The sequence below is a fragment of the Mchenga conophoros genome, linkage group LG2 (assembly GCF_057382185.1).
Source record: "Mchenga conophoros isolate Kocher_MC1m ecotype Shallow Benthic linkage group LG2, M_conophoros_male_GT1.1, whole genome shotgun sequence".
NCBI lineage: Eukaryota > Metazoa > Chordata > Actinopteri > Cichliformes > Cichlidae > Mchenga > Mchenga conophoros.
Window position 1 is genome coordinate 39131611 of NC_140527.1, and position 24350 is coordinate 39155960.

Genomic DNA, 24350 nt, shown 5'->3' on the forward strand with positions numbered 1-24350 from the left:
ATTGCTTTGTAAAATCAGGCATCTTTAATATACATTAAGGTGTTCAACAAAAAACAAAAACAAACTGTGATGTCAACAGTGAAGGCTATTTTGAAAAATGTGAAACTCGTAAGAGCTGATGAAAGACAGAGGAACCAAGTCCAACTTTAGTGAAACATTTATTCTGAACATCGTTATTTTCAAAACATTCCTATTAATACATCAGAACAGCTTCTAATTCCAGACTTCCCAATCAACAACAAAATTAAGAGACAAAAACAGGTCTGACAGGTGAACAGAAGAACAGATGACTTAATATTCATCACACTGAAACTGTAGAAGTCCTGAACAGATGATCCCCCGCTAACCTCAGTCAAAGAGCTCGTCAAGGACACTCAGTGAGGTGTGACGTGTGGAAGGCTGCAAGCAAACAAGTTTTAGTTTTCAAGGTATGTTGTACTTGATTTAGATTTATGTAACATATTTGTATTCAAAGGGTATAAATATAGCACTAGGAGCAAAGTTCAAAACATCACACATGTGCTTCTTTTCCTCTCATCATAAATAGCTTTGTACATATTTTTTTCTCTGCACAGATCCTACAACTGTGGTCACTGAAGGACCAAAATGAATTTGTGGTGACATGTATATGTTCCTTTTAAAGAATTAATTCATTTGTACCTTAACAGGTGCTGTTAAAACAGATTGCACAGTCATGAGAGAAAGTAAATATGATGTATTTGGGTTTTTTTTGTTCTTACCAGTGTGTATCCAGTGTCAGAGTCACTGTGATAATCTTCAATCTCGTCCTCATCTCTTTCTGAGATGTCATCTTCAATCAGGGAAAGCCTGCGAAGCACACACACAGATCCATTCTGTGATTATTTCTGGTTGAAAATAGCTTTTGTAAAATGGAACATATTCACAATTTAATAGTAAGTATTAAACAGTCTAAAAATCAGTCTTACAAGTTGAGGTGGGAGTTCAGGTCTTGCTGCCTTGGAGAGGGGGTGTTCTTGCTGGAGGAAGCCAGCCGTCTTTTATTGAGTTTCACTTTTCGCATTTGTAACCTGGAGAGCAGCAGAAGACAATTTTCCAACTTCACTGTCTACCTGCTGTATTCTGTGTCTATGATTATGCCTTAATACACAGGGGAAATTAAATTTGTTTCATCATAAGCAAAACTCTGCAGGAGCTTTAATCTTCCTTCTTTTGCTGATTGCCCTTTTGACCAGTAACACAGCACACAGAAAAGAAAGGTACTGACATGAAATCATCTGACCCATGGCAGTAATTTACAAATGCTCGAATCAGAGGCAGCAGATACTGCAGACATGCTGATCATAAAATTTTACTTACCCTGGGGAGAACTCATCCTCTGACTCCGGCTCAGTTAAGGTGCTGCTGATATCCGACTCCACGGGTCTTGGTTTCCTGGATGCAATCCGCTTGGCGGGTTGCTTCTGGACAGTGGAGGTGAGGGCTGGGGTGTGCAGGCTGCTCTGGATGCTGCTGTTGTCCAACCAGGAGCCTCTGGTGGTGGACGCTGAACCTGCAGGAGAGACAAGTCACCACACAAAGATGATGACGCTTTAATTGACAAGGTAAAGTAGCAAATTTGCTTCCTGCAGAATTCAGCAGATTCCCAAACACACATGTACATGTGAAGTAAAAATACCAAAGAATAAATGTTTTTAAGGCTTTCGAAATGTGAAGAATGCTATTAATTTTACATCACTGTATTTTGAACAACTATGACAGTTTTGCACTGTTTCTCTTAATGGTACCGAGTCATTACAGCAATTCCTGGACTGAAATTCAGATCAACTCCATAAGTTACCACCCAACCCAAACCAACAACAGAAAGAAAATAATGGACACATGGATCATGTGCTAAAAAGAAAAAGAATAATATTCTTGTTATTATAACTGATTACGATAAACGATTTCACAATTTGGGTTGAAATAACTGCTTTGTCCTGACATTTGGGTCACTCCTCCTCTGAATGGCCCCAAATATTAATCAATCCATTTTCTTCCACATATCCAGTTACATGGGGCGAACTAGATAGCTGTCCACTAGGGGTGGGTTTTTATAATCGATTTATCGATTAAAATCGATTCTGGCTTGGATAATGTAAAATCGATTCATTAAAATTCTGAATCGATTTTTTGATATAAATTTATTTTGCCCGAAATGCCAGAATCTCAGGTTAAATCTCACAAAATTTCAACAACAGCTAAGACAGTAAATGAGAGCAGGAACACGGATTCTGCACAAAGCCTTAAACACACAGCGCAACCCGCGGATCAGAATCAGTGAGATGTCGCCTTTCTCACAGTCGGGGCTGAAAGCCGACAGCTCGCTGATTCTGATGTTTCGGCGCTTTGTGTTCACGCCCTTTTTGCGCTGATTCTAAAGCTGTTAGTTTGATCTCTCTCCAAACAATATTGACCGAACCAGCAGCAAAAGAAGATCCAAACTACGCTTCACATAAACATCGTCATGAATTCACTCTGACTTTTACTGTTTTGCTTCGACCACGATGCACAGCTCTCTCTCTCTCTTCAAGAACAGTTTCCCGTCTAAAAATCTGTTTTCTGCATTATTCGCTTGCTTGTTACGCACAAGTCTACCGTTGTTTACAGCGCTGTCGGCCGATGTTTTTTTTTTTTTCGTTTTATATACTTCCGAAAAGAAAACCTAATTTCTGCCGTTCAATACTGAACAAATTTAAACTTTTTTAAATTATGCAAAATGCAAAACGCTCAGCTGTGTCTCTAATAAAACCGCTGTAACTTCAGAGGTAATGTTCATGTGTTGATTAATGGTTTTCTTTCGTTTTTGATGTACTGCAGAATATTTTTATAAAATCCAGGCCAGGAAAATCTCCTTCATGTTTTTCCGTGTTTTATCCTCAGCTACTTTGACACAAAGACATCTGCTGTGACGCTCACACCTTTGATAAAGTCTTGCATGTGTCAGCTTCCTTTTTATTGATACAAAAATATGTAAATGTACTGATCTGAATTATAATATTTCTGACTGTCAAAATTTCCCAGATTCAAATCAAATTGAATCGAATCGTGGATCGAATCGATTCGGGACCTTGTGAATCGGAATTGAATTGATTCTAGAAATCAGTGACGATACCCAGCCCTACTGTCCACCCTGGACAGCTAGCTAGTTCATCTCAGGGCTGCCCCAGAGAGACAAACAGAGGGCATGGGGACAACATGCAAACTCCACACAGAAAGGTGGATTCAAACCTTCTTGCTGCAAGGTGGTAGTGCAAACCAGTGCACCAGTGTCATTTTTTTCCATCAATTTGTACATAGCCTCATTGGCAAATAGTAGCTAATACTGAAAATAACAATGAGACACTTCTTAGGATTAAAGAGCACTTCGTTGGCATATATCATGTCCAACAATCATATACCTCTCCTCATCCTCGCCCTCTGACCATAAGACAGGGGTAAGACTGAATTTTCCATTAAATTAAGTTAAATTAAATTGACTTCCCACTTCTAAGCATTTTTTAAAAAACTAATTATCTCTGCTATGACGTAGAGTATATCCATGCAGAGTGTTTGGTGTAGCATGTGCATCACCCTGAGCTGTGGTCCTCCTGCGTTTCACTACAGGCATGTCATGAGAAGGGACTTCGTCATCTCCCTCCTGTTCAGTGGCTTTAGAGGTGGCGCGCGCTTCCAAAGAACGCTGATACAGTTTGACTGGCGGCCAGGAGAGGGCAGCGCTGGGACATGCCGATTTCAGAAACTCAGCTCTGGGAGGAGATGACAGAGAATCAGGATGGGACAAAGACTGAGGAAACCTTTGTTTGCATTTCATTTTCAGTTTCACTGGAATTGAGCAAATAATTGTGAATCTAAGTTAAATGAATAATATGATCAACGCAACGAATATGTAACAAGAATGAAGACACTGTTTTATTTTGTTTTACCTGTAATATAATAATTCATGTGGATTCATGACATCACAAGTATTCTCTCTCAAACTGTTGCTAAGTGAGATTTTTTTTCCTACATATGTATAACATACAGAAATACATGTGCAGTGTTACGAGTGAGCGTGTCTGTGTGTTTTTGCTTCTCACAGCTGGGCGCGGTCCGGCTGCAGTAACTTAAAACTGAACTCGCTGAGGATCTCCAAGAAGGCCACATTTGGATTTGGCTCCTCTCCCTCCTGTGGGTCCCGAAATGCGAAACGTATGCCGTCCCTGATAAAAAAGAAAGACAACACAAACAATCTCTTGACATAAGGAGAAACACAAAATGAACAACCACAGTGTGAAGAATACTGTAATTTCTCTTTACAGTCCTCAAATCTGATGATTTCTTACTAGCTCTGAGTTAATTATTACGGATGATTTCTGCCATAAAGTAGCGTTTTTCTATGTGAAACTGTAGCTGCTTCTAAAAATGCTACCATAGAAGTAACAGAAAAATAAATAAATAGGTAAACTAGGTCATGGTAAGGTTGGCCTGTGTGCATTTGTCAAGAGAAACGTGTGTTACTGACATGTGCAGGGCCACCAGTGGTTTGCGGACACGATGAAGATCAATGCCAAAGCTCATGGCAAGCCTCTTGGCCAAGTCTCTAATCTCAGTGAGATCCTGCCTGCTGTGGTGCTCCGTGAGCATCTCTGAAAACAGCTGAGCACACACAGACATGTTGCATAAAAGGCACGATATATATCTGGATATGCACAAACAAATATTCTGTGTTGGTTAGTTAAGGCTGCAAACTTTTAAGTAATTCAAGTACTGGTTGTAATTATAGAAGAGAACTCCCACATAACCCACGAAAATGAAGAACATGTGTTTTAATTTCAAATTAAGAGACAGTAAATATGTGCAGCTGGTTATTTAAATTGGAAAAACAACTCAGAATGTACTTCAGCTAACACACAAAGTTTATTGTGTATGTGACACTCGTCCTTGCATACAAAAAGGTCACTGATATGGAGCCCTGTATACTTTAGGTAGGTGTTTTATAAAAAAAACAACAAAAAAAAATTTTTAATGTGAAAACTGAGGGAAAATCCTCATCAGACTACTGTAATGTGCTTAAGTAACAAATGAAATGATAAACAGTAATACAAACTGTGGGAATTTTTAACCATTAAAACCATTAGGTGATATCTGTTCCTGTCAGCAGTGTACCCACGAATATACAAAACCAGTTAACTGGCTATTTTTATAGTGAAGAAAACTAACTCTGTTATGCTTCGATTGGATAAGTCACAGCAAATCTTAAATATTGTTTGATTTATGACTCCCAAGTTTAAGAGTTTGAAAGCATCTCCCTATCACGTACCTACCGCTGACTGAAACACTAATAACTGTGTTGTTTTTAGAAGACCAGCATGCACTTTTCATCTCACCTCTCTCCTTCTGTGCCCCCGCTGTGAGCCTCCTACACTGTGCCAGGGAGGCGCACTGCACAGTTTGATAACCTCTACACTAAATACAAAAGATTACAGTGACATGCAAGTGCACACCTGCTGCAGACTCAGACAGACAGTCTTGGCGCTCTGCACGGGGTTGATGAGCTTGCTCTTGCTCAGAGTCTCTTTGATGATGTCACCAAAGTCCTTAAAGTACTAGCGGAAAAACAAACAAACAAACCAAAAACCAGAAAAACATCAAATCTATTTAATTAACAGCTCTGATAAATGTCTGAAAAAAATTAATCGGACCCACTCTGTTCTAGTCACCTGTGCCTCTTTTAGCAACCGTACTCTGACTCATTCCCAGCACCTCGGTGGTTCTAAAACAGATTTTCTCACCCTCCTCCACGCTCTTACACATCCTCTCCATTATTACTTTTTTTATGAATCTGCTTCCCGTCTTTCTATCCCAATTAATTCCCCCAAAGAATGTCGGTCCAACGACTGATCTCCAACTAGATTACTAAAGTCACGACTTAACCTTTTAACACATTTTGCCTACATTCACGCACAACTGTGATACAGAAACAGTAAGAATTGTAATATGTGTAAATATAATGTGTTTGTGGTCATATGTGATAGGCTGGGCTGATAAAACCCAACAATCCCTCCACCTTGTTGTAGTGCTTGAAGACATCTGTGGCAGCAGTTAGGTCCAGCACCCCGTAGATGACCAGCTTACAGTAGCCAGCAAGTTGGTTGCGCTTCTTCTGAAGAAGACGTATCTTCATCTCCTCCTCATCCTCAGCTAAAGAGGAGAGCCAGGTTGGCAGAAATGAGGAGTTAACAGTTTAGAAATGCAGAGATAGAGGGAAAGCATGCTGTGGGGTCTATAAGAGCATGAATGAAAGGGATATTTGGCAGAACATTATAAAATATGGAACAGAAAGTGGATACAGAAGAAGACTTAAAACAAGACATCAAAAACTGTACCCACAGGCAGTGATACAACTAAGCAGTTTCCAAAATATGGTGCAAGCTAATAAAAACTACATCATTCAGTTCATTCTGACATCTGCTAACAGTGCTGTCGCTTTGTCAACACTGGCTGACAAAGCGACAAATTGCTTCTGGAAAGTATCACAGTTCATGCAAACATTTATTGAGAGTAGGCGTACATTTTTCAGTTGGTGTCAAGATGCCATGGAGCTCGACGTCTTCGGTGTCAGTGAAGATGTAGTCCAGAAGGAAAGCGGCCAACTCAGACCGCAGAGAATCAGATGGCAGGTGGGCCAGTGCCTGGAGGGCAGGCTTGGAGCGGACTGAACCCACACTGTACAGCAACAGCAAGTCACATAACAGCTCAAATGCCTGTAAGGACAGAATTTATGTTATCCAAATATCAAGACCCAGCTCTATATGACTCCGAAATTAAACTGATGAGTAACTATTTAGTTTGTAAAGAAAATTATAGACTATAAATCTGATTATGCTTGTTTATATGATGACAACAAAAAGAATAACATGATAAATTAACATATATATCTGTGTTTTAATACAAAAACGTAACAAAAATGTGCCAAGCACGACTAATTTTGTAAATGGTGATCCAAACTAGAGTCAAAAGGTGGCACTTTTGGGTGGCACTCTTGTTCCTTAGTCTCATCAACCGTCATAGATCGTCTCTGGTTTGAAAACATCAAAGGCATCATCACAGGACTTTACTAGCCTGAGTGTGATGCAATGGTGGCTGCATCCATCATTACACACAGCCCCAACATGTTTGAGTAAAACTTATTTAGTGTGTTTTGTACTCTTCACTAAAGTTTGATTGTTTTTAAAAGCCCAAATTTATTATACATCACAGTCTAACTGGTCTAAGGTTTTTGTTTTTGTTTTTAAATATAAGACACCATTGCAATCATCTGCTAAAATGAGGTTTAAGTAAATAAATGAATTTTATCAGCTCATGGGTTGTGAAAAAAAATCACTGCAAACAAAGCCTCACAAATCTTTTTAATCCTTTCACCTCCATACCACCAGGGCAGGTGTTTTTCCTGACAATTTCACACAGGCCAATATATTGTGCATCACTGTATACCGTGTTCTCCATGGTTTGTTTACAGACACTGGACATCTCACTGAGACTTTGGTATAAGTAGGGTGGTGTAAATATTCAAAGATTAAAATCAATTACAATGATTAAGGAACCACAATAATCAAGATAAAAAAATTACCGTCCATCTCTTTGGAAACAGTTTGGCTTCAAGGAGTCCAGCAGCAGCAGCAAACGAAAAGGTTTAATAGCACTCACGATCGTACTGTTTTGAAGAATTGTAATCTGAGTAATTACCAAAAAATTATTGTGATTTTTTGCCATAACTGATCAGTCGCAGTAATTTTCAAACACTTTCATTTCAAGTTATGTTTTGTCATGTCCCACAGGGTGATCTAGGTCTGTTGTTTTGGACCGATATCCTAAGATGGACTTTTGTCTCAGATAGCCAAGTGTAAAGTTGCCTTTAGTTAAAAAATGATATGGCTTCACTAGTACTTCACATATGGGATTGGTGCGCACTGTAAAAAGAAGAAGAAGAAAGACAAAAAAGAGCTCTTACTTGATCTCTGATATCTGTCTGATTCAAAGACAAACAATCCTGACAGACTCTGCAGAACGACCGCACCTCCTTCTTCAGGCGCTTCAGTTCTGCCTGGAGTGAGAGAGGCACACAATAACAGAGGAAGACAGATTAAATATTTTCTTATCTTCTTACTAAAGCGTGTGTGTGTGTGTGTGTGTGTGTGTGTGTGTGTGTGTGTATGTTGGCAGGGTTGGGGCAGTTAGTTTTCTAACCTAGAAATTCAGCTCCTTCTACACACCAACAACAGAAATCCTAATTAAACCACTTCAAGTGATAAGATTATTTTGGCTGCTCCCTTATTCACACAGCGTTGCCACAGCAGGTAGCTCGGGTAGCCCCTTTCTGCTATAGCTCACAAGTAGAGCTGGGCGATATGAGATTTTTTCATATCACGATATGTTTTTTTCATTTCAGGCGATAACGATATCTATCACGATATAAGCCAAATAACTATATTTGTAAGATTTAAATGTGCCGTTGCTCACAAGTAAAATGTGAAATAATCAGCAGCTTGTTTTTATTTAAATATTTATTTCCCATAATAAGTTCAACAGGGTAGATGTACTTAAGGAACATGAGACTTTTTCAGATAAATAAAGGCAAATATTGCAAACTACACAAAAGGCAGCCGCTAAAGCGTTTAAGTTTCAAAATAGAACAAACGAAACAGACTAAATTGTCAATTCCACTTAGAAACAAAATATTAATTCTAAAAATAAATCTTAGTTTGTTTTACAGAAGAACAGACAAAACTGACTAACTTTTGTCAATATCAAATAAACTGAGAACTAAAAGGAAATTCTCGATCTCTCCTTGTTGTATAGCTGAGCTTTTTAAACAGTTTTAACAGTTACTTTAGTCTGACAAAAGCCGAATGACGAATTAGCGCTTCCAGTCAGAGACTGAGGCTACGTCCACATGTACACGGGTATTTTTGAAAACGGAGATTTTCCGTTTTCGTTTTAAAAAAGAATCCCGTCCACACATAAAGGCAGAAATGAAGGAAAACGCTGCTATGAACATGCCAAAGCAGCAGGTGGCGCTAGATTCCTAACCGTGCAGAAATATTGGCCAATCAGAAGTCTAGAAGCCTCGGTGGGAAAAAGTAAACAAAGCTGGGGCATAGAAGCAGAACCGAGTCGTATGTGTGGAGGGACAGTAACTGTGTGTATATGTAAGCATTTAAACACTGCAGAGAGTAGAATTAACAGTATTGTAGAAATTCATTTCACCGAAACAATAACGTGGCGCACAGTGTGACGCATGCACCAGTTTATTGTATTTCCAGACTTGCTTTCGGCACAATTTACAGTGCACGCTACTCTGTTTTTTGTCAGACTTGAAATAGCCGAAATACCTTCACACTACGGAACTTCTATGGCTCTTCCGTTCGACAATCTCTCCGGCGTTGGAACCATCATCTGTTTTCTCTTCGGTCACGCTCGGTTGATTTTTCTAGTCGGCACACTCATTTCCTCCATTACCCACTGGCTCCATTACCCGCTGGCTGCTTCCCAAACAAACACACGTGCGGCTTGGCACTTGTGCGGTACGTAACAAGTCACGCGACGTGACGCTGCGGCTGTGATTGGTTCGGCTCTGCGCTACTTAATTTGGATTGGCTGACCTTTTTTTTTTTTTTTTTTTTTTTAAGAGGACAAGAGCGGCGAGGTCTATCGCGATAGCTTAATTTCTCTATCGAGTAAAAGTTATATCGCGATACATATCGTTATCGTTCTATCGCCCAGCTCTACTCACAAGAGATTCGTGTCTCCTTCCAGACTTGGCCCAGGAAACTTTTGCTTTTGGCAAGCATGGAACCACCTGTTAGAAGTAGCATCTGTACATTTTGAATTGTTGGTGACACAATCTTCAAGATACATCTTCAGAGTTTTAAAGGTAGAATCTGACGCTCCCAGTCTCCTGTCTTTGTTAACTATGTCAAAGCAGTCTGTGACACACACACACACACACACACACACACACACACACACACACACACACACACACACAAATCCCCGTTTATCTTTATCTAGGCCTTGTTACAGCCCCTCAGTTAATCAACAAGCCATTTCATCTCCTCTCCCGTTATGATCCTTTTGGCTGAACTCATTATTTGAAACTTTGTTTAGAATGAGCATCCACCACTGTAACAGTAATAATGTGATACCAATGGGAAAACACAATTTAAGTGCACACAGGAAGAGAAAAAGCTGTGCGAGTCATCAATCAAAACATGAACAGACAAGGAATGAAAATGACTGATCAAGAGGAATGGATCTGGATGTGTTCTCTCTGGAACAGTGTTGAGAAAAACACACAAATGGCTGCATGAGTAATAATGACATGCTCAGTGTGTGTAAAAAATGAGTGAGAGAAAAACAGCAGAAAAAGTGAAAACGAGCTCAGAAAGACAGAATAGAAACTAAAGAGAAGCAAGAATGAGACAGGAAACACGTGAAGACAATCAATAAGAAAAAGTGTGAAGCGGTGGGAAATAAATATCCGAGTGTCGCTGTGGGCTCAGATGCACTCTAACAGACTGTTGCGTTAATTGCCTGCTGTCTGCGCAGCTGGTGAATTGTTCGACAACACAGACAAGAAAAGCTTAACAATCACACAAGAAGGCCACCAGCACGGTCGCCTAGGGCTGCCTGTGATGTGATAGCCATTATGAAAGTATTAATCATGCAGCTTAGCTTATTTCATGCAGGTAGACTGACACTACCGGGACCCATAACCGAAAGTTTATCTGAGAATAAAGATTCAGATCATTTGAAACCTTGTTGGAGGACAAACAGCGGTTTTATAACATGAGACCAGCACCTCAGTTGGCTTGGAGTTCACCACATTCACTTTGGCCCACATCAGGTGAAAAGCTACACACTTCATAGCTGGCACCATCAGCTGAAATGACACAAAAGAGAGTTAAAATTGACCTTCAATTAGAATAAAATGTTTTCCTTAAACTACTCCTGTACAAAAACCTAAAAACATGACATGAGAATTAAGGGATCACATTTTTAGCCTTGCAATTCATATGACATTCATGTTTTGTTAACTAGAAATTCATTACATTCCCCATTTTACTTATTCCATCCATCCATCCATTCGCTTCCGCTTATCCTTTTCAGGGTCGCGGGGGGCGCTGGAGCCTATCCCAGCTGTCATAGGGCGAGAGGCAGGGTACACCCTGGACAGGTCGCCAGTCTGTCGCAGGGCCAACACACAGGGACAGACAACCATTCACACTCACATTCACTCGCACATTCACACCTAGTGGCAATTTGGATTATCCAATTAACCTATCCCCACAAGCTGCATGTCTTTGGACGGTGGGAGGAAGCCGGAGTACCCGGAGAGAACCCACGCAAACACGGGGAGAACATGCAAACTCCACACAGAAAGACCCCGGCCTGATGGTGGAATTGAACTCAGGACCTTCTTGCTGTGAGGCAACAGTGCTAACCACTGTGCCACCGTGCTGCCCATTTTACTTATTATTTTCATAAAATGGCACTGCAATAGTCATGACATTCACAATCCTCCCCCTCAAATATGAAACATTGGCAGAAACCTCCTTATCAAGCTCTCTGGATTCCATCCGGCTCTTCAGCAGCTCAAGACAGGAATCAAACAGCTTCCAGGCAGTCGGGTCCTTAGCACTGGAGATAATGCACACACACGCAATACAGTTGCATACTTCTGTGTAAGAATTATTTAATACTATTGTCGCATGCATTATAACAGCATACCTGCTAAGGGCAGCAATCCTTTTTAAGGCAGTGGCTCCACTGTATGTGTCATCATCATCTGCAATACCCTAGGTCACAAACACAAAATGATACAGATAATAGTTCCACATCGATATTATTTCAGTTTTTGTTTCCAGTTTTCATCATACATTATTAGTATCTCAGTAAAACTAAATAAAACTCATGCAATACTACACCAATCCAACAAAAAAAACCCAAACTAAATTCTTGTAAAGTTTCTGATCTATTTTCTTTCATAAATACAAATGATATTAAACATGTTTCATATGAGTCATACTGACATAATTCCTCTAAAACAGCACAGCTTTCAGACTGCTTTAAATGCCACCCCCCACCCGCATGCTTTGCAAGCCTTCTGTTTACAAAGGGCAGCCAATCATAACAAAGCCAGCTTAAAGGGAAGAGAGACAAATTAGCTATATTGGCTTGACAGAGGATGAACTGAGGGGCAGCAACGAGGCCCAATACAACCTTTTAATTAAGATTATTTTACAGTGAATCAAGCAAAGCTACTCTAGTCCAAGACATGAAAATATGGACATAAAATAAGCATAGTACATCCCCTTTCTTGAGGAATCTGTCCTTGTAAGATAATACATACTTACATACATTATTATATGTATTTTCTGTATGTATGTCTTATATACATAACTAAATTTGTATTTATTTAGCACCTTTCAAAACCAGGATAACAAAGTGTTTCACAACAAAAAAAACCCAAAACAGAGGATTAAAAACAAGAAAACATAATGTATTACATTTCAACAAAACTTGCATTTAAGTATACAGTATGCACATGCACAATATAAAATGTATCTGCTGGTATGCAAGCATCACTGACACACTCTCCAACCTGGAGCAGGTCATTTACGTAGGTGCTGAAACATTCGGTAAGGACATCAAACAGCTGGCTGAATGCCATTTGTGCGCGGGAGGAGAAGGTGTAGCAGTCGGAGCTGAGAGCGCTGACCAGGTGGGCGCAAGCCTCCAGTACGGCGACCTCTGTGTGCTTCTCCACAATGCCACATACCTGGGACAGCAGCAGGTCCAAATGCTGAACAGAAGAAGTAGAATATGAATGTAACGCTTAGGATAGTAATTATTTAAAGGTAAATCGCTTGCCCTCCCACTCAAAGACACTGAACTGAACCACTGGTTCAGCATCTGGCTGAGGAAATCTCTAACTGCAGGCAAGCTTAAAACTCACAGCTGGCATGACCTGAAAGTCAGCCACTGTTTAACTGTGGACCTGACAGGCTTCAGTTCATTTTCCTCTAATATTGGAATATTATATTTGCATTAATATTAAGATGCTAAATCATAAAATAATAGCTCCAAAATAAAAGAAATAAAATTGTCTTTGAGCATTGGTAGCCTCTTTTTCTCTTTAAGCCATTAAGCTTAATTATTACCATATAATTCACATTGAGCGTGAACTAACTTGGATACTGAATAAGAGAAAAAAAATATAGAAGCACAAATACTTTCTAAATATATTTCATTACATATTGACGACAATAAACACATTTCTGGTCCTCCTACCTTTTCCAGCCACTGAGCACTGCTGTACATCTCCAGGTCAAAGTACAGGGGAGCTTTGAGGAGCAGTTTCACGTTCTTTGCATCCGCTGAGTACTGCAGGTCAGTATAAACATAAACTCTTCTTTTAAAATTTAAAGCAACAATAAAAAAAGCTGAATATTTGTATTTAAATGAACCTTGGCAAGCAGCTGTGGCAGTAAAGGGATGAAGTGTGTTGTGATGCGTCTCTTGTCTTGTTCCTGGATTTTCTTATCCTTCATACTGAGGTTCTAATCCCACATGACCATTCAGCAATCAATCACAGGCAAGTTTAGTGGAGAAAATGTGCAAAATGTGTCATAAAATATTTCATTTACAGCCTCCACTGTTCCATCAAACACAAGCCACACAGCATTATTCTTGCATTTGAATGTGTCACCACCTTTTTGCCCTGAGTTCTCCCAACAGGTGGGGTTGCCTGTGCTGCCTGTCTGATCGCACACATCATCAGCTCTATGAGCACACCCTCCTCCTCATACATCAGTTCTGACAACACAAAAACAGACAGTTGAAGAAACAGAGTAGCAACAAAAAGGAGCAGCTATCACTAACTTGCCATTTTTATTGGTGCTGGGGAAAAATGGCTACGTGCTTAGGCTCATACTCTTGTCATGTTTACAGTTTTATCTTGTTCCTCACCATCATCTTGTAGCAGGAAAGTGGTCATTGTCTCCCAGTCTCTCAGCTCAGATCCTGCCACATGCCAAAGGCTGTCCACCAGATATGCCCCATGCTCATGGAACTGTTAGGAGAATGGATTTTTTAGCATGTGTCTCCACATCAAAGGAGCCAAGTGAGGTGGTCTGGATATCTGATAAGGATGCCTCCTGGGTGCCAATTTGGCAAAGGTGTTTTTGACATTATACTGGGAGGAAGCCCCATACAAGACCCAGGGCAAGCTGGAGCAATTACATCTCTTGGCTGTCTCAGTGCCTCAGTGTCACCCCAGAGGAGCTGGAGGAGGTGGCTGTGGACAGCAAGCTCTGGGCGTCTCCCCGAGACTGCTGCCCCCAGACTAGCAGCAGAATATGGTTGGATTAATTTTTTCATAAGAAAATTTTACAGTGTGTTAATAAGTATTATATAGTCTCTATATTTGAAATTAAGTCAGAGTTAAAGCATGTCCTCCTGCGTCTGCGCTGGTCAAGACTAGTTTCCCTGATGTTACACAGATGTTTAGGGTCACCATTTGTCAATCTATGATGAACTCTTGCCAGAAAGCTGATGCGTTCACAGAAAGGTTAACAGGTTTGACCAACTTGAGTAACATCTTCTTGGCTCCGCTCTGCATTTTTGTACTTTCATATCGCCTTAAATTCCAAACAGAGGAGAATGAAAGAGAGGGGGCATAGAGAGAAAGAAATACTACCTCACTCTGGATGAACAAGGAGATGAGGATTTGAAAAAAGGCTGCATTGTTGGCTTTGTCATTCTCCTGGCTGTGACTGGTAATCACACTTTTCAGCCTAACATAAACACATAAAATAAAAAACAAGAACATTTTACATAATATTAACTAAAAATACAAAAATTCAAAAAAATAAAATACAAAAAAATAGAAAAAAAAAATTCTATACAAACTACATGTTTGCATAGAATTTCCACTTTATTTTTGAGGGTCAGTAATGAATTAGTAAATCCAACAAAAATTAGAACATTTTTGTAAAAGAAATATGCAATAAATAAATAAATAAACAGCAACATTTACACTTCTGTAACCACTTCTGCGACCAAGTGTGGTTAAAGCGTACTTGCTGTATAGGAAGCCACCAGCTGCAGATGCCAGACCTCGGTGTGAAGCGTAAACCAGTGGATAAATGTGGCCACACTCCTCTTCGTCCAGTCCTTCATCTGTTCTCCTGCAAGTACACACATAAAAATGTACTGATCAACTGAGGTACATACACTAGATAAAGAAGATGACAAACATTTCAAAAACCAGCAGTTTCAGTTCATTTTTGTTCATCTTTTTGATTTCCCCTAAAAACATCTAATTTCACTGCAGTCAGAGGTGTGAGATGTTGGCAAGCATTAGATCACGACTGATGCTATGAATCATCAGCAATCATGACCAAGCAGAGTGCAGGAGTTATGTGGAACCATCACATATGTTGGTTGAGTAAGCATCTTTATATTTAAAATAAGAAACTGGGTGTTAAAGTTTCTTATTCTGACTTCTAAACGAATGCTAAATGTGTGAAAACAAGACTGAATCACAGAATTGGATATGACTTTTCTGTGATGCAACTCAAAAGTATACACTTCCGGCATTAAAATGTGCTATATTTGGTATACTTTGAGCTCCAACTTTTCCTCAGATAATGAGAACAAAGCATGGGGACGAGAGAGAAAAAGCCCTTTACTGTTGGATCAGCAGCAGCAGATTGACCACTTCCACTGCCACGTCTGGGTCCTTGTCCATCACCATGCTGAGAATTCTCTCCTAAACACACACAGACATTTAGATATGCAGTGGCACATAAACAGAATACTGTTCAATCATGCCAACAGACATTCAGTAGCTATGCATAATGCACCCACATCAACAGACATACATTCACACACACGAGCCCCATCATTAGGCACTAAGCCATGGCATAAATACCATTTATCTGCTGCAGCACATGTGGCTTAGGAGGGTTTTTATATGTTTGAAAAGAGCTTATTAACCATCAGTAATTGGCAGCAATTAATGCACCCAGACATATGCCCAGACAAAGGATAAAACCATAACAACAAACAGGAATGGTGGAAAAAAAAACCTCAAAAGGGAAGAAAATACAGGGAGGAGGCACAAAATACTGGGAGGGAAGACATAGGCAGACAACAAAATAGAAACAATAGAAAAAGCTGAAACAATAGATTAAAAGCAGATGCTGAGACAGGCAGACAGTCAAGAGGGAGAAAGAAAAGAGGGAGACAAGAAGAATTAAATGGGCCGAGTCCAATCCAGAGGGATGCCTCACTTTAAATCTGCTGGTGAAAAGCTCCAGGCGCCCAATGAATTCCTTCTCCTGGTACAGACCCTGCAGGGCACGCACACACTGCAGACGCACCGGACTTTGCTGAGGGCGAGGAAAAAACAGAGTATGGTAACACTCTTTCTATAACCTGAATACAGACTTGTGCTCAAGCCTGTACATAGTGGAATTTCTCTTTGTGAAAATGTGAGTCTTCCTTTGTCTGTACATATTCTGCCATAGTGTCGTCTGTAGGAAGTCTACAAGAGCATGAATACCAAAATTGAAGGTTCTCATTGAGGGAAAAAGGAATTTCACATAAAATTACTTCCATCTCTACTGTTGGTTGCACTCAGTGACAAATGATGCTGTTTAATGTGAATAAAGGGATGACATTACAGGAAGTTGTCAGGGTTTTTAATATTCCATCCTTCACCAGAGAAAAAAAACAATCTACTTTTTAGGCGGAAATTAAGCTTAAAATACATATTTGTTTATAGAATGGTCAAAAAGGACAAGACAACACCGAGACTTTGCTATAACTATTTGCAGACAAACAGTGCTTACATGCAGTCACCCTTCCAAAAGTCAGTGGACATACACTTTTTGTCCTCTCTATGTGTGTGTACCTTGTCATGCATGGTCCATCCCAGATATTTAAGACATCCGTCATTAAGGAAGTCCTCAGGGTCCATTTTCAACCAAAGGCCCAACTCTTCAATACACACTCCCCGGATCTCAGGCAATTGGTCCCGATAACGATGCACAAACACACCACGGAAAGTGGCATTCATCATGGAGGACAGCTCCTCTCTGTTTTCTCGCAACTACAACACACAAATATCAAATAGAGCCACTCAGACACACACATACTGTACAGAAAGACTAAATAAATGAGTCCACCAGGACTCCAACACTGTCGGTATATTGATCTGCTGTGGTAACCATCTTTTGCTGAAGTGGGCAGAATAAATAGCAACGACCATTCCTTATAGAACAAAAGGTGATAACTCTGATGATTATCAGATTAACATAGGCACAAAAAACTGTATAAATGCTACTTTACATATTTTACTATTCCTCACAGAGCGTGCACTTCCTGTTGTCCCTGTACTTGCACAACTCAAAAATTAACATGAGCAAAATAGGAAACGTCAGCAAGCACTTAAATCAGATAAGCAGAAGAGAATGGATGGATGGATATTTTGTTAGTAAAATACAAACTATTTCAAACATGACAGCCATTAAACAACCTGGGCAACAAGAGAAGAAAATGTTGGTGTAGTGATGCCAATAATTTTAATTATGTTAAGGGATATTTGCAAAAAATGTTCTTCAATTACTTTTTTCCTAAAGCAGATGTCACAGCTTTAATGTTGTGACCTATGTGTTAACGAAAAAGTGGCTGTGTCTCTAAACTTTTGTTTTTCTTTGTGTGTCTACATGTGTCACCTCTTTAACGGTGGCCTGCAGTTCCTCCAGTCTGTCAGAGGCTCTGTCGTGCGCCCTCTTGCTGTTTTCCGTGTTGTATTGCTGCTGGGTGGTCTGCAGCTGAACAGAAACTACTACAGCTACTTCCACCAACCCCGTCATCAACTTTATGGCTAGCAGAGGAAAACATGGAGATAGAAAAGTCTATAAAGTACTCTCAAACAACATATTATTGCAGAAGGTGTATGTACTTTTTATTGACAAGTACAAAAGCGCAAGTATATTCTTACCAAAAATCAAACCTGCCCAGACTAACCTAATTTTTGATATGCTGCTAAGCTTTATTTGACCTATTATTAATAAAACCTATTAATTAACACACTGCATTAGCAGATTAAAGGCACTCTATGTATCAAGTACAAAAGTAAATTGCACTGAACTACCTTAATCAAAAACTATGCTGTTATAAGTGTTTGTATGCCTTTCTTTTTTTATACACATGAATCAGATCGCTCACCAAGCAGGGTACTGGTGTGTCTGAAGGCTCGGACCTGGGAGTCTGAGAGGCCGGTGAGTAGAGCCAGCAGGGAAGGGAAGAGGTATTCATCATAAACAAGGCTATTCCGACAGGAGCGCACAAGAACCCTAGCAAACTCACACAGGCCTGCTTTGAAACGCTTCAGCTGGGGCCCTGGAGTGCACAGAGGGTAGTTCACTGAATCCTGGAAGAAAAGGGGGGGAAGCAGAGAGACAAAGAGCTTTAAGCTTCCTATTCTATGCTTCATGTAGTTATCTGAAGCACAAACTTCTGGTTTGTTCCGCTAATGACAATTACATCAGTGGAAAACCAAAGTGATTAACTCATTAATGTGTCCATTTATCAGCATTAAATTTTAATGAGAGTTTTCCATCATGCTGTGCTCCAACCTTCAGATCACAATCTCTTGAGACATGAAGGCTATTAAAGTTTCTGAACTAATTCCAGAAGGATGATTTGTAGGCAGAAGACAGACAAAGACTACAAACTACATTCAAACTTTCATTCCTGTAGGAACAAGCTTTATATTTTAAATACATTTTAACCAAACTACAGCTGAACTGCTTTCTTCCCCTTTCCCTCACCTCATTGAACTCTTTGGTTAGGGTGCTGATGATCTCAGCATTTTGCATGCTGTCAAACATCTTTCTGGTAACAACACCTGGACATGAAAAAAGTTAAAGGATAAAGAAACGTTCCAGATTTGGAAATTAAGTAACCCCCCCTCAGATGAACCTAATATTACAATAATTAGAATACTTCACCTAGTAATAATTTCATCTACACGATTTCCTCTCATTTTCATTCCACTCTTGCAAAATATCAGTTTTCTCGTCTCAACATTGCATCATTGGGTTACTAGCAGAAATGCTATTGATGACTGAGTCAAAATTTCAATCTCTAAAACTTTCACCCCCACCCCCTCTACTACCCATCTTCTGGCCTGTCTTTTAACCTCTGACCTTTGCATCCGCAGGACTGAACAATGAAGTTGATGAGCACCAGCAGTCCCGCCTCTTGGCTCCGCTTATAGCTGTCCAGCCACTCGTCTACCACCGTCTTAAGATTGACAGGGAGAAAGCAGCCAGTGAAAATGCTTCATTCAGATCAAAGAGCAGATACACACATTAAGAATATATCAGTCAAACAACATTACTGATTTCAGCTTAAAAACTGGCTTTTTATATGCTCTGCACTATAAGGCGGGAGCTTTTTATTTCCTGGTTAAATCTAAATTGCAGTATGGCAGACACCCATTCACAGAAGCCATTCTCTTGATACTGGAAGTGTAACCTATTGTAAAGCAGTCAACTTTAGCTGAGAACTGTGAAACCTTTTCAGAAGAGATTTCTTTAACTTCCATTTGCCAGAATTTCTGAATGTGCATAATGAGCCTCCCCCCAGAGTCCCCGTCTGCATTGTCTTGCAGTTCTACACTGTAGTGACAGACAATTTATTACTGTATTTCTTTTGTTATGCTGCCTTTCTTTTGTAGTCTTTACCCAAAAGCAGCTATAGCAAGAACAATACTTGGGATAGACAAGTGCTGTCAATCATTGACTACATGGTCCAGTGAGAACACCCGTCTCTCTTAATGTATCAGAGTCACTTGTGTAGGATCACATCAGTCAGCCACTGACAGCACATGATAACCCCTCATTGTCAGCTTCTTTCTCTTATAATTACACATGCTTCATTCAGTACCCCCTCCCTTCATGTGTTTATCTCTAAGCTACCTTCCCCCTTCCTTCCACACTCCTCTGCTTGGGGTTTGCTCACCACCATGGCACTCTTTCCAGAGCAGACAGCATCATAGATATCCTTTGCGCTGATAATCTGGCTCTCCTCGTTCATGCTCCTAACAGATCTAGCAGAGAGCTGCATGGATGTCCCCTGGGAGACGGATTGTGGGGAAGGACCTGGAGGGGTGGGAACTGAGCTGCCACTGGGGCTGGACATCCCCTTCAGTGCAGCATTATGCCTGGTTCTCTTGGGTGGCTTGAGATGAAAGAGATTTATTTAAGGATTTAGAATGCATTTTGCTTGTGATCTGAACAAGCAACATGCCAAAATAAAGTATATTAGACATCTATTATAGTGTTGTTGTCTTTTTGCTGATGACACAGTGATTACCAGTTTGGCCACAGAACCTGGAGCAAAGTATTGTGGATATCTGGATGACTTTGATGTTTTACTTCAGTTAAACACCAAGAAAACAAAATATTTTTTATTTTATTTTATTGCTATCAGGCAGGGACAACAACAGGTAGTGGTAAGTGGTAACTGTACTGAATTTGTAAATGAATACAAATACATAGGGATAGTGATTGATGAAAAACTATCATGGGAATCAAGCATAAGTGTCATTAAAAAAAAAAGGATTATAACATTTATACTTGATGAGAAAGTGGAGTCAGTTTGATGTGGGCAGATATATATTGTTCTTTTTTTTATTGGTAATTTGCTGAGAGCACTCTAACTTTTTGTTTTACTGCAATCTCACCTCCCTTACATGGGAGGCACGTCAGCAACAATACAGTCAACAAGTCAGCAACTTTGGGAAGGGTGGTGTAAAAGGGGTGAGAAACCATCAGTGATGAGTTACAGGCTCTTCATGGTGAATACACCATCAGCATGGACATCTAAAGCTCAGAGGTCTTTTATACCTAATCGCATATTTCTGATGAACAAGTCTAGGTGACATGATATGATGTGGATGTTACTTGCAGATAGCTGCATTTGATTTTTGCTGATGCTTCTGCTAATGTCTTTAATCTTGGTGAAAAACCCAGTGACAATATGACAAACTAGTATACTTTTAACATCAGTTCAAAGCCTGGATGAATGGGGAGGATTGCATCAAGGTAGGGCATATGGCCACCAAATGAGGATCATTAAGAATGTGGAGACAAAGTTTGAGAGGCAAGCTTGAAATGGTTTTGACATGTGTAGAGGAGAGATAATGGATACACTGGACAAAGGATGTTGAATATGGACCTGCCAGACAGGAGGAAAGAGGAAGACCACAGAGAAGGTTCATGGATGTAATGAAGGAGGACATGCAGAGGGCAGGTGTGACAGAGGAGGATGCTAGGGACAAGGTGAGATGGAGGCAGATGATCTGCTGTGGCAAACCCTGAGGGGAGTAGCCAAGAGAAGAAAGCGAATAGCTGTGCATGTAATGTCTTTTCTGTTGTAGTTGTATTCGTCTGACAGTCACCAAGTGACACAAATGGAATTTCTGAAAGGTCTATAAATACAACATTTGCAGCTATTGTGATGGCAGATTTATCTTTTACAATCACTAATAAAAAAGCAGAAAGTTATTTTAAAGAGAAAACAAAAATCCACCTGCTTAGATACTGCTGGTTTTCTTCGCTTTGTTCCTTTCATGGTGGCCTCATAGTCACTGCCTGAGTCAGTGGGGGAATCTAACTCCTCAAGACTAAAAGACAAGGGAAATAATTGACAAGTTAGACAAAAAAAAAAAATCAGCTTTACTGTGATGAATTTAAATGAAGGGTGATAAGAAAACAGGCAGGTATCATTATGAAAAAGTAGAATTATTATACAACCCTTAAGCTATTAGCTTCAGCCAGAGCACCCAGAGCATTAGTAGCAACTTTCACAATGCTTTTTAATATGAACGCTGTCAAATTAGAATTATTATTTTAATTTCTCTTAACCTTTTGACATTTTAACACAAAGTATCAGCATTACCTGTCCAAAGCTGAACTCCCACTTGCCATTTTGGCTGAAGGAATGTACCAGACTCACTATATTCAGGAGTGGAGGCTGTGAAGAAAGATACAGTATAAAATAAAATTAGCAAGATGACAAGCTAAACTTCATTAGCCTGTTTGATAAACTCAACTTATGAAGCTCTTAAGACGCACTTAAAGTATTTCAAATGAAACTACTCAATAACCACCACTAGCAGATTAAGGATATCAGTTTACCACTTGATAATATAGTTAGTGTTGAGTAATTTTCTGCCTTGGCTAACTTTTCTTCCTCCTAAACTGCGAACTGCCGAAAGCGCGCCGCTGTGGATTGTTACTAGAAGGTGATTGGTCCTGGCAGAAAATAACTCGATGTTCATTGGTCAATTCTTCTGCATGGTTGTCTAGTAGTATTGGCAATAAATGGTACCAGTTAAACATATCTCCGTGACTCGCAACCCTTTCACCTTGCAGCTAATTTACTCTTGTGTTCATATAGATAGTTTTCATTATGTATATTGTGTTCATAGGTTTCATGGTTGCATCCATAGCTTGTAGCACCCTGAGGTGGTTGACTGGTCCCTGCCCCGCCACCGCAGGATCCTCACCCCTCAGTTCCCAGTTGGTCCATTGTTCTGTGTTTGAAAGGCTGTGACCAGCGTCAAAACAGCCTGGGTGAAACACAACTTCTGGTCTTCACCTTCAAAATAAAATATTGATGTTCTCATGTAAATCACATGAGATTAATCTAAAGCAGGGATCTCAAACTTAAATGAGCTGTGGGCCACTGCTGGTACGGTCATTTCATTGGAGGGCCACTTTAGTGTACAAGTAGTACAAAAAACCCGAAAAACAAGAAAACACCTACAAATATTTGCAAAAACTTGTGTTTTGTTTGTTTTTTAAAATGTCAAATATTGTATAACCAGACAAAACTGCAAATGTGAACGGAATTTTCTTTTTCTTACTCTTAACTAACTGAAGCCTTTTATCGAACTACCAAATAAACAAATTGGTGCTCTCTTTCTGGCCAGACATGTACTGCTATATTTTGTTCGCATTTAACAAAATAAAAATGGAGACAAGTGTACACATTAGTTTTCTTTACAAATAACTCTCTCGCTGAACTGACACAGCCAATGATTACAAAACAATAATGCAGACTGTCATATAACTAATATTAGACCATGTGTACTGTTTCTCTGGGAAAAGGGATCCTCTTGTCCAACATATTAGGGCAATATCCCACATGAACGGTGACTTATAGATGCATTCATAGTGGAATTCAAAGATGATCGACAGAACAGCCAGTGAAATAACAGTTAGTTAATAGCAGTTATTGCAATAGAAAATGTAAAAGCAGGAAAGTATAAAGACAAACTTTAGCTTCCATGTATGCTGATAAATCCTCTTTCAGCTGCTCCCTTTAGGGGTCACCACAGTGGATCATCTGCCTTCATCTGTCTCACCTTATTCCTAGGATCCTTCTCCATCACATCAATCATCTTCATGTCCTCTTCCACTAAATCCATGAATCTTCTCTGTGGCCTTCCTCCTGCCTGGCAGCTCAATCTTCAATATCCTTTGTCCAATATCCCTCCTTTGCACATGTAGCCTTGCCTCTCTAACTTTGTCTTCAAACTGTCCAACCTGAGCTGTCCCTCTCATGTACTTAGTTTAACCTTGTCCATTCTCATCACTTCGACTGAAAATCTTAGGATCTTAAAGCTGCTCCCTCCTATCTTTTTGTCAGCATTACCATTTCCAAACCATAAATCATAGCAGGACTCACTAATGTCTTATAAAAAAAATTCTTGGACCCTTGGTGCTGCCCTTCTGTCGCAAATCATCCCTGACTCCTCTCCACCTACTCCACCCCCTTTTCACTGTCCGTTGCTTGGATGGCTTGCCCCAGGTATTTAAACTCATCCACCATCTCTGCTCCTTGCAGCTCCACTGTTACACCTGTCTCCTGCTCATTCATTTACTCTTGTTTAACTTGAGGTAATTTTTAAAAAATCACTCATGCATACATCAGTTTTTGCACTATTGTGGCACTTCTACTTTAGTTATACTCTTTATCTATTGTAGACTACTATTTTCGCTGCTGCTGTAAAACAGTTTCCCTTGTGAAATGAATGAAAGTATGAATCAAAATTGGGACTCTTTCTTTCAAATGCTCAAAAATTGTAATAAAAACATGATTATACGGTTGTTGTTTTTGTTATGTCCTTACGTAGTCTTTCTGGCTGTCCCATCAACTACAAGCATCCCCTTTTATTTTGACAGCAGCCCTCCTTCCGGTAT

The 24350-nt window shown here is 39.9% G+C and overlaps 1 protein-coding gene across 6 annotated transcripts; it reads right to left on the minus strand.

Moving 5' to 3' along the window:
• Nucleotides 1-145: 145 nt before the first annotated feature.
• Nucleotides 146-22690, minus strand: stag3 (STAG3 cohesin complex component). Of its 6 annotated transcripts, XM_085245431.1 has the most exons (33): nt 22281-22411; nt 22042-22116; nt 21673-21766; nt 20101-20319; nt 19284-19380; nt 18906-18982; nt 18442-18505; nt 18301-18342; nt 17805-17956; nt 16982-17179; nt 16359-16457; nt 15756-15835; nt 15144-15251; nt 14762-14858; nt 14032-14134; nt 13775-13878; nt 13530-13622; nt 13354-13446; nt 12653-12865; nt 11791-11858; nt 11613-11700; nt 10862-10942; nt 8012-8104; nt 6572-6764; nt 6068-6201; nt 5505-5606; nt 4523-4656; nt 4098-4220; nt 3592-3767; nt 1339-1531; nt 948-1049; nt 741-828; nt 146-399 (listed from the first exon to the last, which is right to left on the minus strand). In XM_085245431.1, exons 2-33 carry the CDS (start codon nt 22068-22070, stop codon nt 349-351), a joined length of 3588 nt encoding a protein of 1195 aa, XP_085101557.1. In that variant the 5' UTR covers nt 22071-22116; nt 22281-22411; the 3' UTR covers nt 146-348. The 6 variants fall into 6 exon arrangements, with proteins under 6 accessions (XP_085101557.1, XP_085101538.1, XP_085101546.1 ...); XM_085245412.1 differs by lacking the exon at nt 22281-22411 and adding an exon at nt 22652-22690 and having other exon boundaries at nt 18301-18505; XM_085245420.1 differs by having other exon boundaries at nt 12665-12865; nt 18301-18505.
• Between the last annotated feature and the right edge of the window lie 1660 nt (nt 22691-24350).